The 18,225-nt window shown below is 40.3% G+C and overlaps 1 protein-coding gene across 3 annotated transcripts in view; it reads left to right on the plus strand.

Moving 5' to 3' along the window:
* Positions 1-18,225, plus strand: part of Bcat (Branched chain amino acid transaminase) — an 83,808-nt gene that overhangs the window by 58,194 nt on the left and 7,389 nt on the right. For all 3 annotated transcript variants that reach the window (XM_067144411.2, XM_067144413.2, XM_067144412.2), the window contains one exon: positions 16,137-16,291. In XM_067144411.2, the coding sequence (XP_067000512.1) occupies positions 16,137-16,291 (155 nt within the window). The remainder of the gene's footprint in view (positions 1-16,136; positions 16,292-18,225) is intronic.

An 18,225-nucleotide genomic window follows, 5' to 3' on the forward strand; every position in this document is an offset into this window, starting at 1 on the left:
TCTTAGACAATGAATTGGAGGTTATACTCGGCCATGTGCTACTGCAACAAATGACTTTGGCCGCCATTTTGAAAACTTTGACTAAGTCGAATCGATCGAGTCGAAACTTGAAGGTGCGAGTTCAACATTCGCGACCTCTGCGCGTTTAACGATGCGGTTGCCAGTCCAATTTCTCATGCAACTGTGGCGACGGTTCTTACCCGACTTGGAAATCATGTTTGTTTCACAAAGGATGACAAATTACATTTTCAGGGCTAGGAAAAATGTGGTGGTACTATGCGGTAATAGTGAAAATTTGTGACGCGATAAGTAAACTCGTGTCCTCATCCCGAGGTGGCGCAGCTCTTTTCAGGCACACCCCCAATGGAAGTGAGCTGCATGTACCATTTCAACCACACACCAGCCCTCCTGCCAGTCTTAAATTTCTGGCAGTACCAGGAATCAAACCCGGGCCCCCGCGGACGGCAGCTAATGATATTAACCGTTACGCTACGGAGGCGGACGTGACGCGATTAAATGTACATAAAAATACTTCACTTATCACGTATCGTGACGCAATAAGTGAGGTACTTTTATATACATTTAATACAATGAGAAACGGGATTTCGAATTTGCGACTTGCTAAGTGGGAAAGGATGAGACTGAGACAGGTCAATGAAAGTAACAAATTTGATATAGCCCATACCAGAAGACATAGTGCACTGTAAACACTACATCTCGCCAGCAAAGGCATTTTACAGTGCACTATGTCTTCTGGTATGGGCTATATCAAATTTGTTACTTTCATTGACCTGTCTCAGTCTCATCCTTGGCTTTGACTATATGAAAGTGACTGAGGTATGAGTGATGCTAATAATACCATTCCTTATGCAGCCAGTCCCTGTTATGAATGGTGTGAAAATATCGCTCATAGGGTCAGTTGGTTCATGCATTTCAGTGGGCTTGGCAGACTGATATGTAATAGCAATGGCTGGCTCGGTGAGGAAAGCAACGGGAAACTACCTCACTCCTCATTTCCCTAGTACGCCTCTTTAGTGATACCTAGGCTATTTATGACAGCTGTTGGCTGAGCTGCAGAGGATCAAACCAGCCTTCGGTCTGAATACCCAACAAACATACATACATAAGTGGGAAAACATGTTAATGAGGAACGCACTAACGAGGTTTCACTGTAGTACCACGACAGCATTACTGCGAGTTACAGATGATATCACACATACAATAGACCAACGATATATGTCTAGCAACGCTACTAGACCTAAGCATAAGCAGTCCCTTTGACACAGTGAGCCCTGAGTTACTACTGTTCTAACTTCGTAGTCTCAACTTCAATGGGACATCTCTTAGAGCACCAGGCGAGTTGGCTGTGCGGTCAGGAGCCTGCAGGTGTGATCTTGCATCTGGGAGATAGTGGGTTCGAGCCCCACTGTCGGCAGCCCTGAAGATGGTTTTCCATGGTTTCCCATTTTTACACCAGACAAATGCCGGGGCTGTACCTTAATTAGGGCCACGGCCGCTTCTCTCCCACTCCTACGATTTTCCTATCCCATCGTCGCCATAAGACCTATCTTTGTCGTTGTGACATAAAACAAATTGTAAAAAACAAATTTTTTTAGCTCCTACCTCACTGACCACCAGCAACGAGTATCACTGGAAACATTATACTCAAGAGGGCATAACAAGTCAATAGGTGTCCCGCAGTGGTCAGATTTTGGCCCACTTTTGTCATTAGTGTGAACAATACATCTGTGTCGATGATCTTCATATTTATTATCACTCATATCTACAAGACATACACGTAGCCATTGATAGAGTAAATTTTGAGTTACGATGACTCCATGACTATGCCAAAAATAACAGCTTGTTAGTAAATCCTAACAAAACTCAGACTAATATTTGGTAGCAAAAGAAACCTTAACTTGTTATAAAGTAGACATCTACCCCAAATTATGTTAATAATACTGTTGTGCCCTATTGTACATCACTAAGAAACTTAGATGTTATAATGACCGAGACGCTAAATTGGACTGAACAAGTTACAAATACACACCATAAAGTTGAGAAATCTCTTTTTCCTCTCAAATCCTACTCTACTATACAGTAGAACCTTGATGTGTCTTTCCCGGAACGGCAGTTTTCCTCTATTCTTTGTTCAATTTACTCGGTCCCCTCATCCATCGATCGTAAAAAAAAATTTGTCCTCGGCCACAATTTTCGCGCATGGTTCAATGGAACGTAAAAAAATATACGCAAACTTTTTTAATCTAAAGAGACAGCTCAGTACCCTAGCATATAATAGCAGCAACCTGTTATGCGAGAATGTACGAGCGATTATGAGTTGGTAGTCTTAAGCAAGTATCTTGTAGGCTGGAGTGCTGTTCACAGGTTATTCATGCGCAACCTCACTATGAGCCTCCTGGCGCCAACACTTCTCCCCGACCCACTAACTGGCCCCTTGAAGTATTCTTATTTTCATGAATTAAAACGGAGGCACTGTAAAACTGAGATGTGCCACTATTTTCTGTGTTGCTATTGGCTAGCTAGGGCTGCCAGCTTCTCTGAAAATGAGAAAATCGCATAGTTTAAAATAGTCACAGCGTGCTCCAGGTACGTCTTTAATTAGTCACGGGGTTATTCATCGCGTCGTACCTTGTGGAGTGTGTGGGATGCTAGAGACCTGTTGACCACTTCGTTGCCCCCCTGCCTAATTTTATTGTTACAAGCCGGACCTAACCAAGCCAGACCAATAATCTTTTCACTAGCCTGGTCTTGAAACTAATTTCTGAGTTGGCAGCCTCGCATAGCCTGCTGCGACATCGTTCAAGACGCGCCATGTTGAGTTCTAACCTCTGTGAGATCGTCCGAGCCGCACTGTGTGGGATCTCTCACCTATTGTTCGCGAAGGGTGTACTGAATCTTTACCAAAATAAAGGTTATTGCCATAATATCCATGTATATCATTAATTTGCAATAAGGGAACTGACCTTAAAGGTTTTCAGTTATTACAAGATGTAAAGAAAAGTGAAACGAAACAGCATGAAAGTCACGCTTTTTATTTTCATCGCGTATATCATGGTTGCAATATTTTGATAGCGTTATATATAGTACGAGCATGTCCGGCTCCATGGCTAAATGGTTAGCGCTGTTGGCCTTTGGTTCAAGGGTTCTCGATCGGGTTGGGGATTTTAACTTTCCTTGGTTAATTCTGACAGTTTGGGGACTGTGTGCGCGCGCCGACTTACGCATTAGGATTCATCTTGCCTATAAGCGCATAGATAGCCTATTACGCAACAACTCGAAAGATCTGCACCCAGCTTTGGGTGGCCACATGCCACTATTATTATTATTATATTTACATGACAAAATATGCCTAAATACGGTACCCGTATTTTATTATTTTGTTTTCCCCCTATTTTTTATGTCACCCGCATTTACCATTTTCCCACATCGATCGTAGTTTTCCCCCCTCCGCCTTGAAAAGCAGTGCATTGAGGTTTTACTGTATTTCCAAAACATTTTAAAATACAGCTGGTACAGTCCCTAATCTTACCTGGGGCCTATTCCACAAAAGTATGGTCTTGTACATTACAAGTTACTAGTGTGGGTTCTTGTAATGTATGAAGCTGTACATTTCTGTTCCACAAAAGATTGAAAGTCTCTTGTATATTACAAGTGAATTGTTACAAGTTTTACAAGTGACAACATATCAATAAACATACTACGTCATAGCATGAATCAGCTGTTTATCTTCGTATTCCATTCATTGAATTAGGTTATGCTTGCCACATTTATCGTAATATCGTATTTTAAGGTAACTTATGCAGAAAAGATTCAAAGAACTACTATTCCTGTGAATTGCTTGATGCTACGATTTTATTTTTCAGTTTATTTCTTTGATGATAGGAAATTACTCCGTTATCACCCATTCTGTTCTTCCGTGATCCTCGCATATGTTCTACGATAGTCTGACATGCCTTGGTCTGATATTAGGAATCAGTTGCCGCTAATAACGATATTCGGCCACCAAACTTAATTGTTACGAAATTGCAAACTCTGCATGAATTGTTAAAATGTCAAGAGAAATGAAGTTATTCATTTTGAAGGAAATAGATAGAAGGAAAGATATTTATTTCGGTGCATTCAGCGAGAGTCTGAAAAAACAAGACAAAATAAATGGTTTGATGGAAATATTTGACTTGGGAAAAGCTCATGGAGCTTTTGAGCGGAGAAGTTGGACGTATGCAAGAGATATTCTGCTCATTAATGATTCCAGGAATGTCCTTCTTGGAACTTGTTGTTCAGTATTTTCAGGCCAACGAACAATTTGAGGAAATTTTGTATCATTTATTGCAGCTACCACAGAATGTATTGACGTACAGACCAAAGATTTTGCCATCCCTTGCATATCTGCAATACAATAGTACAGACCACCATTTCCTAGCCAGTGTAGTGTTGTTAGTAACTGTTGTTTAGCAAAGCAAGATTTATTTCTGTTCTTAGGATGTATTAACCTATACCCAATATCTATCAAAAGTTCTTCCACTTGTATTGTGCGTAACCTAAAACGTTCATTGTATTGAAATACAGTGTTAAACTGGAAGCGTATTCTTTCCCTGTACAGACGGTAGTTTTCATTCTCATCACTATCACTACTGCTAGACCACATATTTATCAAAATGTATCTGAAATAAGCATATTTAAATAGCACTTGTACATTTATGTATTAATGTCCTTTCACTTGTAGAGAATACTTCTCAATTCACTAGTAAGTTCAAGTAGTAGTACTTTTGTGGAACACACCCATAAAAATTCACTGGTAATTTGTATGGAGTAGTAAAGTACAACTGTAGAAAATTCTTTTGTGAAACAGAAAATCTGGTATTTGTACTAGTTACTAGAGAATTTACTTGTAATGTACAAGACCATACTTTTGTGGAATAGGCCCCTGTTGTAGACTACTGTGGCACTGTACTTACGGACATATCTCAAGACAGTAATATGATGCTAGAACAGCGTTTAAACATCTATATCAGATTTATATTTAAGCTATGATATGATTCCTACATTTCACCTTATTATAGGGAGTTGTCATGGCTTTGTGTGCACGAGCGTTGCAGTCTCTACACATTATCCCTTCTTTATGGCATTCTAAACTCAGGTGTACTGAATTACTTTTCATCAGACTTGAATTACCTCTCCTCCTATCATAACCACGGTACACTATCTGGCTCTTCTTAACTATATCTCTGTCACTCCAGGGCTTTCAACCACTCCTTTGTAGTCACTATGGCTTGGCTGTGGAATGCCCTCCCTGCCAACATTAGAGATTTGCGTTCTCATAGGAGATTTAAGACTGATTGCCAAAATCACTTGCTGAATGCTTGTAGCTGACTTGTATAAGTGAAATGATTAAATTGATTAAATTATTTGAAAATGGAAATACTTTTTGCCAGTTGCTTCAAAACTCTCTTATTTTTCACAAAAACATAATAAATTCATTAGATTATCCAAAATGTGTGATGTTCTGCTAGTTCAAATAAATGGGAAAAAAAAGTGTTGATCAAAACTAATTAAACATACAAAACTATGTTTTCTGAAAATTTGCAAGATTTTCAACCTCAAAATATTTTTTTCTATTTGTACCATATTTCCCTGACTTAAATTTCATAAATTGCCTGAATGAGCTCTTGCAATGAAGTGGTTCTAAATTTTTGTCAGTAGTTAAATATTGGGATAAAATGCTGGTGATCATTTAAGGAACGTTGCCAACATTTTCCAGTACCCGGAAGTGTTGATATTACTAAGCTGCAGTCGCTTAAGTGCGGCCAGTATCCAGTATATGGGAGATAGTGGGTTCGAACCCCACTGTCGGCAACCCTGGAGATGTTTTTCCGTGGTTTCTCATTTTCACACCAGGCAAATACTGGGGCTGTACCTTTAAGGCCACGGCCGCTTCCTTCCCACTCCTTGCCCTTTCCTGTCCCATCTCCGCCATAAGACCTATCTGTGTCGGTATGACATAAAGCCAATTGTAAAAATAAAGAAATAAAAATGTTGATATTGTTAAGCCGGAGACACATGAGAAGAAAATGAAGGCCCATTATTCCCCATAGTAGAAAAGAACAATTCAGTTTCTCTTGCATTGTCCTGTATTCTTTCATACAAATGTCCAGGTTGAACATGTTCTCGTTTCAAACACTCCAAAGTTTGGTTCATTCAGAAATAATACAGATTCCTTGTGGACAACAAGAAAAACCAACCAATAGATGAGTATTTTTCCAGCAGTGGATCATCCACGTCAGACAACTTTCTTGAAGAGGTTTTTCCCCAGATACAGCATCCTGAAATCGCAATCTTTTATCAGTTTTCACCCGAAGGTTCTGGAACATTAATAACATTCCTGGTTTACCGGCAGATATACTATAAACTGACCTCTTGAGTTCTTAATGTCTGTAAAATATTGCCAGGAAACAAGAACAGTGTGATAATAAAGTGATGTTCTGCATGTTGCAAAAAAAAGAAATTGTGTTTTCACCATTCAGTTAAGGTTAACCCCCTCCCTAATATATCATACTAAGACATAGCAAAAAAAAATCGCATTCCGTCATATATCGTACTACTTGTAAGTAATAAATTTCATATTAATCCGTATTGAAGATCACTAAAATGTAAAACAAAAGCTAAAGGTTTCCACCTATTCAATACTGTTTGTTGTAACCTTAAAAAATGTACATATACTTGTTGAAACAGTCTTACTAGAGACTATCATCAGTCAAAATCAAAGTAAAGGCAAGACATAAAACAGTATTGAGTAGGTGAAAATCTTCAGCTTTTGTTTTACATATATATCGTACTAGGTCGTACCTGTGTTTTAGGAGCGTGTACCTCTGCCATCTCCCTGTGAATTTTAGATAACTACTGGCACTCTTAGCACAGAGTATTTAGGAAATATTGCTATGTATCATAATGTTTAGTGATCTTTGGATAGTAGTTTAAATACTTTTGGAAATATGTGACGCACCTATCGCGGCAAGGTCTCACTCAATGTAAACAGAAATGGCAGCACGGTGAGCAGTGGGTTGTGTTACGGATGAGGAAATATCGTATTTGCAGGATGAATGTTATTTAGGAGGTTATACCAATAAAAGTGATAGCTAGAGCAGTGGTGGTTGTGATTTTGAAATAGAAATCGAAGCATTTGAAGATCAGGAGTGTTAAATGCAGGAAGATGATGGACCTCCGCCGGCGAAGATATCTCAACGAATTAGGCCTGCGCCTGTACAGTGCTCTTATAATTTGGATTACCATATTTGCTCGTGTATTACTCGCCACCGCGTGTATATCGCACCCCATTTTTAACATTTGAAATTGCAGAGAAAAAATCCCCACACATAACTCGCATTAATTTCTGATGTTGTCATAAAGACATACGGTAAATACACAAAATAAAGTTTGGGTTTTCCGTGGATTTGCCTACATTAAATCGGGACTGTACCAACTGCTATTACGGTACTTTGTATGTGACGGTACAAGAAGAAGCTGCATTTCTTTCTACCTGCAGAACAGTTGAGGCTACCTCTTGTAATAAAAATACCTAACTTCCAAACCCCCGCCCCAAGACCGTATTCCTAGCCAGTCAGTCACACTCGGGCATCCCTCTCACACACTTTGTCAATATGCTTATTGCTACCTGATCGGCAGCGCTGATCACATGAATTGGGAGTGTTTCCCTGTTCAGGCAGTCAAGTGATCACTGTATTAGGTATCGTCCATCTGTTGTATTGTCGACAATTACCAGTATCCTGTCTACAAGTTTCATTGTTGTTTCTCTGTTAAGTTTTCTTGTCTAGGTCGATCTTTAAGAACATACATACATACATACATTATCATTATAGACTGTTATGCCTTTCAGCATTCAGTCTGCAAGCCTCTGAAAATTACTAAACGTCGCCACAATCCTCGATTTGCAACTAGTGTTGTGGCCTCATTTAGTTCTATACCTCTTATCTTTAAATCGTTAGAAACAGAGTCTAACCATCGTCGTCTTGGTCTCCCTCTACTTCTCTTACCCTCCATAACAGAGTCCATTATTCTCCTAGGTAACCTATCCTCCTCCATTCGCCTCACATGACCCCACCACCGAAGCCGGTTTATGCGTACAGCTTCATCCATCGAGTTCATTCCTAAATTAGCCTTTATCTCCTCATTCCGAGTTCCCTCCTGCCATTGTTCCCACCTGTTTGTACCAGCAATCATTCTTGCTACTTTCATGTCTGTTACTTCTAACTTATGAAGAAGATATCCTGAGTCCACCCAGCTTTCGCTCCCGTAAAGCAAAGTTGGTCTGACAACAGACTGATGTAAAGATAGTTTCGTCTGGGAGCTGACTTCCTTCTTACAGAATACTGCTGATCGCAACTGCGAGCTCACTGCATTAGCTTTACTACACCTTGATTCTATCTCACCTACTATATTACCATCCTGGGAGAACACACAACCTAAATACTTGGAATTATCGACCTGTTCTAGATTTGTATCACCAATCTGACATTCAATTCTGTTGAATTTCTTACCTACTGACATCAATTTAGTCTTCGAGAGGCTAATTTTCATACCATACTCATTGCACCTATTTTCAAGTTCCAAGATGTTAGACTGCAGGCTTTCGGCACAGTCTGCCATTAAGACCAAGTCGTCAGCATAGGCCAAACTGCTTACTACATTTCCACCTAACTGAATCCCTCCCTGGCATTTTATACCTTTCAGCATATGATCCATGTAAACTACAAACAGCAAAGGTGAAAGATTACAGCCTTGTCTAACTCCTGTAAGTACCCTGAACCAAGAACTCATTCTACCATCAATTCCCACTGAAGCCCAATTGTCAACATAAATGCCTTTGATTGATTTTAATAATCTACCTTTAATTCCATAGTCCCAGAGTATAGCAAACATCTTTTCCCTCGGTACCCTGTCATATGCTTTCTCTAGATCTACGAAACATAAACACAACTGCCTATTCCTCTTGTAGCATTTTTCAATTACCTGGCGCATACTGAAAATCTGATCCTGACAGCCTCTCTGTGGTCTGAAACCACACTGGTTTTCATCCAACTTCCTCTCAACGACTGATCGCACCCTCCCTTCCAAGATGCCAGTGAATACTTTGCCTGGTATACTAATCAATGAGATACCTCGATAGTTATTGCAATCCTTCCTGTTCCCTTGCTTATAGATAGGTGCAATTACTGCTTTTGTCCAATCTGAAGGTACCTTACCAACACTCCACGCTAATTTTACTACTCTATGAAGCCATTTCATCCCTGCCTTCCCACTATACTTCACCATTTCAGGTCTAATTTAATCTATTCCTGCTGCCTTATGACAATGGAGTTTATTTACTATCCTTTCCACTTCCTCAAACATAATTTCACCAACATCATTTTCCTCCTCCCCATGAACTTGGCTGTTTGCAACACCACCATGATGATTTCCTTTTACATTGAGAAGATGTTCAAAATATTCCCTCCACCTCTCCAGTGATTCCCTGGGATCTATTATAAGTTCACCTGAATTACTCAAAACACTGTTCATTTCCTTTTTCCCTCCCTTCCTAAGATTCTTTATTACTGTCCAGAAAGGTTTCCCTGCTGCTTGACCTAGCCTTTCCAGGTTATTACCAAAATCTTCCCAAGACTTCTTTTTGGATTCAACAACTATTTGTTTCGCTCTGTTTCTTTCATCTACGTACCAATCCCTGTCTGCCTCGGCCCTTGTTTGGAGCCATTTCTGATAAGCCTTCTTTTTACGTTTACAGGCTGCTCTCACTTCATCATTCCACCAAGATGTTCGCCTTTTCCCATCTTTACACACAGTTGTTCCTAGGCATTCCCTTGCTGTTTCTACTACATCATCCCTGTATGCCAACCATTCACTTTCTATATCCTGAACCTGCTTACTGTCTACTGTTCGAAACTTCTCGCTAATCATATCCATGTACTTCTGTCTAATTTCCTCGTTCTGGAGATTTTCTACCCTTATTCGTTTGCAGACAGATTTCACTTTCTCTACCCTAGGCCTAGAGATACTTAGTTCACTACAGATCAGATAGTGGTCTGTATCATCGAAAAATCCCCGAAAAACTCGTACATTCCTAAAAGATTTCCTGAATTCAAAGTCTGTTAAGATATAGTCTATTATGGATCTGGTACCCCTAGCCTCCCATGTGTAGCGGTGAATAGCCTTATGCTTGAAGAATGTATTCGTAACAGCTAAACCCATACTAGCACAGAAGTCCAGCAAACGCTTCCCATTCCCATTAGCTTCCATATCTTCCCCACATTTACCAATCACCCTTTCGGATCCTTCAGTTCTATTCCCAACTCTCGCATTGAAATCGCCAATTAGCACTATTCTATCCTTGCTGTTGACCCTGACCACGATGTCACTCAATGCTTCATAAAACTTGTCAACTTCATCCTCATCTGCACCCTCACATGGTGAATACACGGACACAATCCTTTTCCTAATTCCTCCCACTGACAAATCTACCCACATCATTCGCTCATTTACGTGCCTAACAGAAACTATGTTGCGTGCAATGGTATTCCTGATAAAGAGCCCTACCCCAGACTCTGCCCTTCCCTTTCTAACACCCGTCAAGTACACTTTATAATCTCCTATCTCTTCCTCCTTATCTCCCCTTACCCGAATATCACTTACTCCTAGCACATCCAGATGCATCCTCTTTGCTGACTCAGCCAGTTCTACCTTCTTTCTTCCATAAGCCCCATTAATATTGATGGCTCCCCATCGAATTCCAATTCGTTCGCCAAGTTGTTTCCAAAGAGTCCCTCGCCTGTCAAATGGGAGTGGGACTCCATTACTCCCATAGGTCCGAGGCTTGCTTAAAGTGTTCTGAGCTCGGTAAATTCATGAAGCAGGATGCTGCCCTACTTGCACATAGTCCAAGTGAGGATCTCTCCTCTAACGGGTTATGGACCACCGGTGAATTGTATAGTCCTAGCCGCCTGAGCACAAGGAGGGCCACGACTCAGAATATGTCCGAGATGCCCACTCCCATTCCATAGCAACTGGTATCCTGACTCTCAGGACCACTTACTAGGCCACTCAGCCGTTGCCCATGGTTCACGAACTAGGACGTGACTACAGTAACCCACAAACATGAACCATCATGAACTTGGGAGTCAAATGGCTGGGTTTAAACTCAAAATGATAAAATATGCTGAAGAACATAGTAACAGAACTGCCAGTTGAGAATTCAGTGTGACTGAGTTTAATGTCGCTACTGGCGTAAACAGAAATCTGCGCTAGAAACCACCAACTGAACACGTACAGCATTCAGAGGGCTGAAAATTGGTATTTTTTTTGAGCTGGAACACGAGTTGCTTCATTACATTACAGAGTTGCGAACTGATGCCTTTAGTATCTCTCACAAGATGCTACTAGCACAAACTAGCGAATAAAGGAGGAATCAGCTATTGGATCTGAAAGTGAGGCAGGGTTGGATCCGTAAATTCATGACACGAAAGGGCTTGTGTCTGCGAAGGCGAACATCTCTCTGCCAGAGAATGCAAATTTTACTCTTTTGGGGGGAATACGATCTTTTGCATGCAAAACCTCACATGTATCACACACCAAAAATGTTCACACTTATTTTTTGTTAAAGTGTGAGTTATATGCAAGCAGATGTGGTATATCGCACCAGATCCCTTTACCGAATATCAATGTGTTTTCCACAACTTACTGGTAAGATCAAGTATGATTGAGTAGTTTTCATTGTATTTTGTAGAGGACTTTATTTTCAACTTTCAGCAGTCAATACAAACCAGTACGCGAAAATGAAGCTACAAAATACGGAAGATCAAAAGTGGGAACCTACAAGTAATTTGTGTTATATTGAAAATAAACTTTTCAAAAAGAAATAAAAACAAAACTCTTATGTTTGAACTATGAGTTATGTCTCTCCGGTTGTTCAAATCACCCCCTGTAAATTTTCTATAGCACTTCAGAGGGGCACTATTGGGTCTCCTGCCTATACTGATTTCACTATACAGAATTTTTCAAGGAAGTCTGTCATCTTTCATGCACTGGACAAGCCCAGTCCATCTGAGTTGGTGACCAACAATTGTTGCCTGTATACGGTTCATCTTTGCCATCACTCTAAAAGTTGTTCGGGATGTAGTCCCATTTGATGTTCATAAATTTATAATATATCTGAGCTTCTGTAGATGGAAGCGTTCTAGTTTCTTCATACCATAGCAATATAAAATCCAGGTTTCACATACATAGAGCAGGGTGGAGATGACAACTGCTCGATACACTATCAATTTTGTACATATTCTTAGATCTTTATTCAGGAAAACCCGATATGTAAGAAGTTAGCAGTGCGACCTTATAAATGTCATGGTTTTGTGGGGTTTCTGACGTGTGTGATAGCTCTTTAAGAACTGGGGAAGAATTTGATAGTAATATAAGAACTGAAATTAGGTAGGATAACAACATTTCCAAAAAATGAGAAATTAAGAGTATGAAAATTGGAAAATCTAGGGGTACAGTAAAATAGTCATCTATGTACGAACCATTAAGGTTCTTGCAGACTGGATGGTACAGATTTCCACTATCTTTCCTCCTCCTCCTTTGGTGCGATGGCCCGTTTTCCGGTCATGGCCTCCCCAGTTGCTCTCCGCCAAACTCGTCGATTTTGCGCAGCTCGTCGTCTATTAAATCCACCATTCCGAGGCATATTCTGGGGCTTTGCAACAGTTTGTTTTCCGGAGCGAGTTTGTTAGCCTTGCTCCAACCCCCACAATCCTGAAGGACCGATGTTTTGTGTTAGGGTTCCCTTAGCTGATTGGTCCCCATTTAAGCATCGGGAACTCGCTTTCTGCCCTTACATGACTTAGCCTTGTACCTTGAAGCTTCTTAATGTACCTGTTGCCCAGAGGCCACGGCGTGGACGTGCATGTATCGGACTTGCTAGGAATAAACGGCATTTCCTGCGTTTTGCTAGTGCATTCCCATCATTAAGAAGTGCACCCACAGGACCACGTACTACCCCTTCGACCCCCTCCACTATCTTTAATTGCGGTTTTTAATGAGATGAGTGTGTTTAGCTCTATGCTAGGCAGCTTTCCTCCTATGAATTAAGCTGGTGTTCATTTCTGGTGCAGACTGATAGAACCCCAGGACTATTGCCTTTCCAGAAATGCATTGACTTCCTGGTGGGAAATTTAACCTATGTTTTTCTGGGGGGAAACAAGTATACCTTTATTACCTTGATTAGACAGCCTCACTATTAAAGAAAATAAAACTACTAATATCAAAGGCAGAAATTTGGAATAGTGAAGAGGTGGAACTATGAGAGTGGAATTGTTGACACGGGTGAAAAATATGTGGTTAAGCAAGTAGAAAGGTGAGGGGAAAAAATACAACTTTTGTGAAATGACACCATGAAGACAGTAGGCATACGAGGGCAAGTCAAAAAGTAAGTTACACTAGCTTGACATGAGAGCACGCTGTGTGGCGTGACTGTGGCTAATGCGGAGCAAGCTACAGCAACTGCTGACACGTTCTGTAGGGCAATTGGTGTGGACTAAACGGCTCAATTGCACTGATATTCATATTGAAATCACTGCTGTATATGGTGAGCGTGCAATTTCTTGCCAGGTATTGTAAACTGGTGTAATCAGTTTGACACCAGACTCATGGATCTCGCAAACAAATATTGTGAAGGCAGGCCCGCAACGTCCTATACTGTTGCAAATGTTGACCATCTGGATGTAATCATTAGAGAGAATCGGCGCATAACACGGCAGGAAATTGCCAGCATGCTGAACATTTCATATGGCAGTGTGTTAACCATTGTTCACAAGGGACAACGTTTCCAATAGTCAATGGCATTTTTGGAACGGTATTCTGTGAAGGGCAACTAGTTTCTGCAGTAAATTGTCACGGGATGAAACGTGGGTCCACCACTTGACCACCGAAACGAAGAGAACATCAATGGAATTGACGCACACCACATTACCACCATGAAAGAGGGCCTTCAACAGGAAAGGTAATGGCGACAGTGTTCTTTGACATAGAGGGTGTGGTGCACATGGAATTTATGCCGATAGGCATGACAGTCAACTCGGCTTTGTATTATCAAACGTTCAACTGGTTGCGCAAGACAATTCAAGAAAAGCTGCAGGGAAAATTCGGAGCCAGTGTGATTTTGTTGCACGATAATGCAACACCTCGCGCGGCGTATCAAACGTCCAAACTGCTGCAGCAATTCAAGTGGGAAGTATGGCAACATCCTCTATACAGTCCAGACTTTGCACCATGTGATTATCATGTGTTCGGTAAGCTGAAAAAGGATCACGGTAGAAGACGATTCTAAAATGAAGAAGAGGTGAAAGCAGCTGTCTCCAGCTGGAGGTGATTTGTACGCATCCAAAATCGAAAAGTTGGTTGACCGTTCTGAGAAATGTTTACAGTCTCTTGGAGACTATGTGGAAAAGTGAACTTTCATTGTATGTTGTCATAGCTGTGTTGCCTGGACCCTCGTTACCAAAGGCCTCAACGCTGACCTTTCAGCCAAGGAGTCGGCCACATGGCAACAAATTCTCAAAGCTTATATCTGACTCGTCCAGATAACTGAAGAAATTTCCACCAACCTGTCTTTGCGCTTCTCCTCCTGAATTCATGTTATTGTTCCTTCAAGTCTGAAGATTATTCTCTATGCTGTAGTGGTATCACAGTGCAGAGAGATATTATCTTTCAGACCAGGCAAGTTGGCCGTGCGGTTAGGGGCGCGCGGCTGTGAGCTTGCATCCGGGAGATAGTGAATTCGAATCCCACTGTCGGCAGCCCTGAAGATGGTTTTCTGTGGTTTCCCGTTTTCACATCAGGCAACTGCTGGGGCTGTACGTTAAGGCCGCAACCTCTTCCTTCCAACTCCTAGGCCTTTCCTATCCCATCGTCGCCATAAGACCTATCTGTATCGGTGCAACGTAAAGCCACTAGCAAAAAAAAAAAACATCTTTCAGCCAGGAGCTGGCTGGTGCAGCGCCGGACTCCTGGAATAGTAGCACTCGGACTCAAATGATTGCACAAAGCACCCAGCCAGGTGCCATTAACATGACTGGCGCGACCTTTAAATTGCTAGTACCCAAGAACTGTGCTAGCCCAAGCCAAAAAATATTCTGACAGTGTAGAAGTCAAGAAGTTCTAAATTCAGTGTGTATAACAGCATTCATATTTTAAAAAATCAGTTATATCAAATGGTATTTCGATAGTCCTGTAAACAGAAAAGTCCATAATCATTGAATATTTTACTTGGTGCTACTGCTGTCTGATTTAATTACATTTTTCCTTCTTCTTTCTGACTTTTTTCCCAGTTTATTGGTGTTGGCACTTGATGTAGAATTGGCCCACTTTCACGACCGGATGCTCTTCCTTACGCCAACCCTATGTGGAGGGATGTACTCATTATGCAGTTACAAATCTCTCGGCTGACCAAGAATCTAACTCTAAGCCGTCTGAACTAAAGGCCATTATGCTGATAATTCAGCCGAACATGTTTTACCAACTCTTTCTTCAAAAAGTATTTTGTGAAATTATTTTTGGGTGCTGCCAGCCCCGCATTCTATGGGGTAGCATGCCTACCTCTCACCTGGAGGCTCCAGGTTTGATTCGTAGCCAGGTCAGGATTTTTTACCTGGACTTGAATATTGGTTTGAGGTTCACTCAATCTACATGATTACAATTGAGGAGCTCTTATGATGAGATGGCAACTTCAGTCTAGAAACTCAAGAATAACAACTGAGAGGATTTGTTGCACTGACCATGTGTCACCTCATAATCTGCAGGCTTTCGGGCTGAGCAGTGGTTGCTTGGTAGGCCTAGCCCTGCCAAGGCTGTAGTACCATGGGGTTTGGTTTGCTTGTGTTTTATTTTTGGGTGCTGCAGTACCATCTAAAATTAAGCTTTGGAGTTGTCAATTAAGATTTATGATTAAAGCTAGGGTCTGTCTGTTCATGATTGCTCCATGCTTTTTCTTATGTTAAGGTTGAAATCAAGTGTAATTTGGGTTCAATTTGGTTATATTTTGTTATGTGTTTGAACAGAGAAGGAGTTAATTACCCCACCTCTAGATGGGCTTATTCTTCCTGGAGTTACTCGAGCTTCCATTTTGGAGTTATCACGTGAATGGAAGAAATACCAGGTTGAAGAACGCAGAATAACTATGGCCGAACTTATCAAGCTCAATGAAGAAAAGAGGGTAAGTTCTTTCAAGAAGATAGTGGAACTTAGATTTTCTGCTCTGGATATAATAGTTCTTTAATTTCCTTTCTTGCACAACTCTTCTTACACTTCGACACCATGCTTTTATGAGGCGTGCATGAATAAGTCGAGGAACTTTAAACATCACTTGAGATTATTGATAGACAGAAAACAAGAGAATGCTATCAGAACACAGTAGCTTGAATTCTGTTCAATGGTCGTGCCAAGATTAGGCACCATTTTAGGTCTAGAAGCCTCTCAGAGCGACGCTGGCAACTTTCGTTCATTTTTTGGGGATCGCTCATAGCGACTCTGGCACTACGATAGTTAAGTTGCCAAGAAGAATTCGCATATTCAAAACTAATAATCCCAACGTACCACTGCCACCCACCCCAGTAATCGTGCGGTGGGGAACTTGACTCGCAGGCAGTCCAGTATCATGCAGAAAATGTTAATGGTTTTGCCTCAGGAATTAATGAACTGGACAAAGATGATGCAACTTCAATTGGAATCATTTGAAAAGTCTTATGTGACACTGTGTAAAAAAATGGCATGGCATATTGACCCCTTCTTACCGGGCATAGCTCAGCCGGAGAACGAGAGTCCCGAGGGTGGACCATTCGTTGTCTGGCTTTACTTATTTTCGAAGGCAGGGAAAGAGACAAGGACTAGCGATAGTAACACAATATAAAACAACAGGTTCTGACATTTATTATGACTAGCACTTTTAACAATAACAAATTTTATTGACAATCTTGATAAGAAATTAAATTTTTCTTCTCTGCCAGTTCCTCTTAACTGCAAATTATCTCCATTATTCTTGGCTGACAACGTTTCTGTAAGTATACAGGACTTAATTAGCCTACTTCTGGCTCAATGAAATAATAACAAAATAAAATCTTTGTCGGAAGACCTCCTCTCAATAATGATATAATTCTTTATAAATCAAAAGAAAGTGGAAAATTGTCAAATTCCTATTTATCTTGAACATTGAATTATTAGATTTACTTATTCCAATATTTATCTCAAATAAATCTTTCCTTCTTTAATATGCTGAATAAACGCGTTATCTCAATAAAATTGAAAAATTAATTCAACCAAATTCTTATCAAAAATATTACTCAAATGTCTCCGTTGGACTTAAATTTTGCACAACAGTGCCTGTACAATAATTATTCCTCTTAATCTTCCTCTAATATTTCGTCTAATAAACGTAAAGTCACTCTTTGGTATCTGACACTTCAAAAAAATTTAACATCGTAAGTCTTACAAAATTAAATAGTGAACCAAGTCCACGGAAATGATCTTTCCTTATTCACTGTCATGTGACACATTGAATCTCACTTTACTTAAATACCAAATAAAATCCACTAGAGATTCGAATTTCAAACAATTATACCATCACAAACAACGATGCTGACTATCAGGTCACAACATGACGAACATGTGGTCTGGTCAAAATCATGGTCAAAGAAAACATTTACAATGCATTGAAATAACATCAATCACACATACAGCATTCACACTAAGGCACACGAGAATTATTTATACTATTTACAACGAATTCTAGCCTTTGAATATTAATTTTTGATTTTTAGTTCCAATATTTGAAATCTCTCGATGATGGTATCTGGCAAAGAAATATTTTTATGTCCCACAGGAATGTGATGAAGTCTAGATAATCACTTAATTAAAGAAGATGAATTTAACAATGTTGATCATGATAATATCGGCGGTTGATGTCTGAAGAACTTTGTCGATTACAGAAATGCACATAGAACAGGTCAAATATAAGCATTCGCCTTCATGGTTCATGAGTCACGACATTATTATTACTCAACTCCACGTCTATTAATTAACATGTGCTCCACTTGAAGAAATTACGTTCATCAACACATATTCTCTAAAATAAGACTCAATAAATGGATTCAC

Source organism: Anabrus simplex, chromosome 3 (genome assembly GCF_040414725.1).
Source record: "Anabrus simplex isolate iqAnaSimp1 chromosome 3, ASM4041472v1, whole genome shotgun sequence".
In the NCBI taxonomy this organism is placed as follows: Eukaryota; Metazoa; Arthropoda; class Insecta; order Orthoptera; family Tettigoniidae; genus Anabrus; species Anabrus simplex.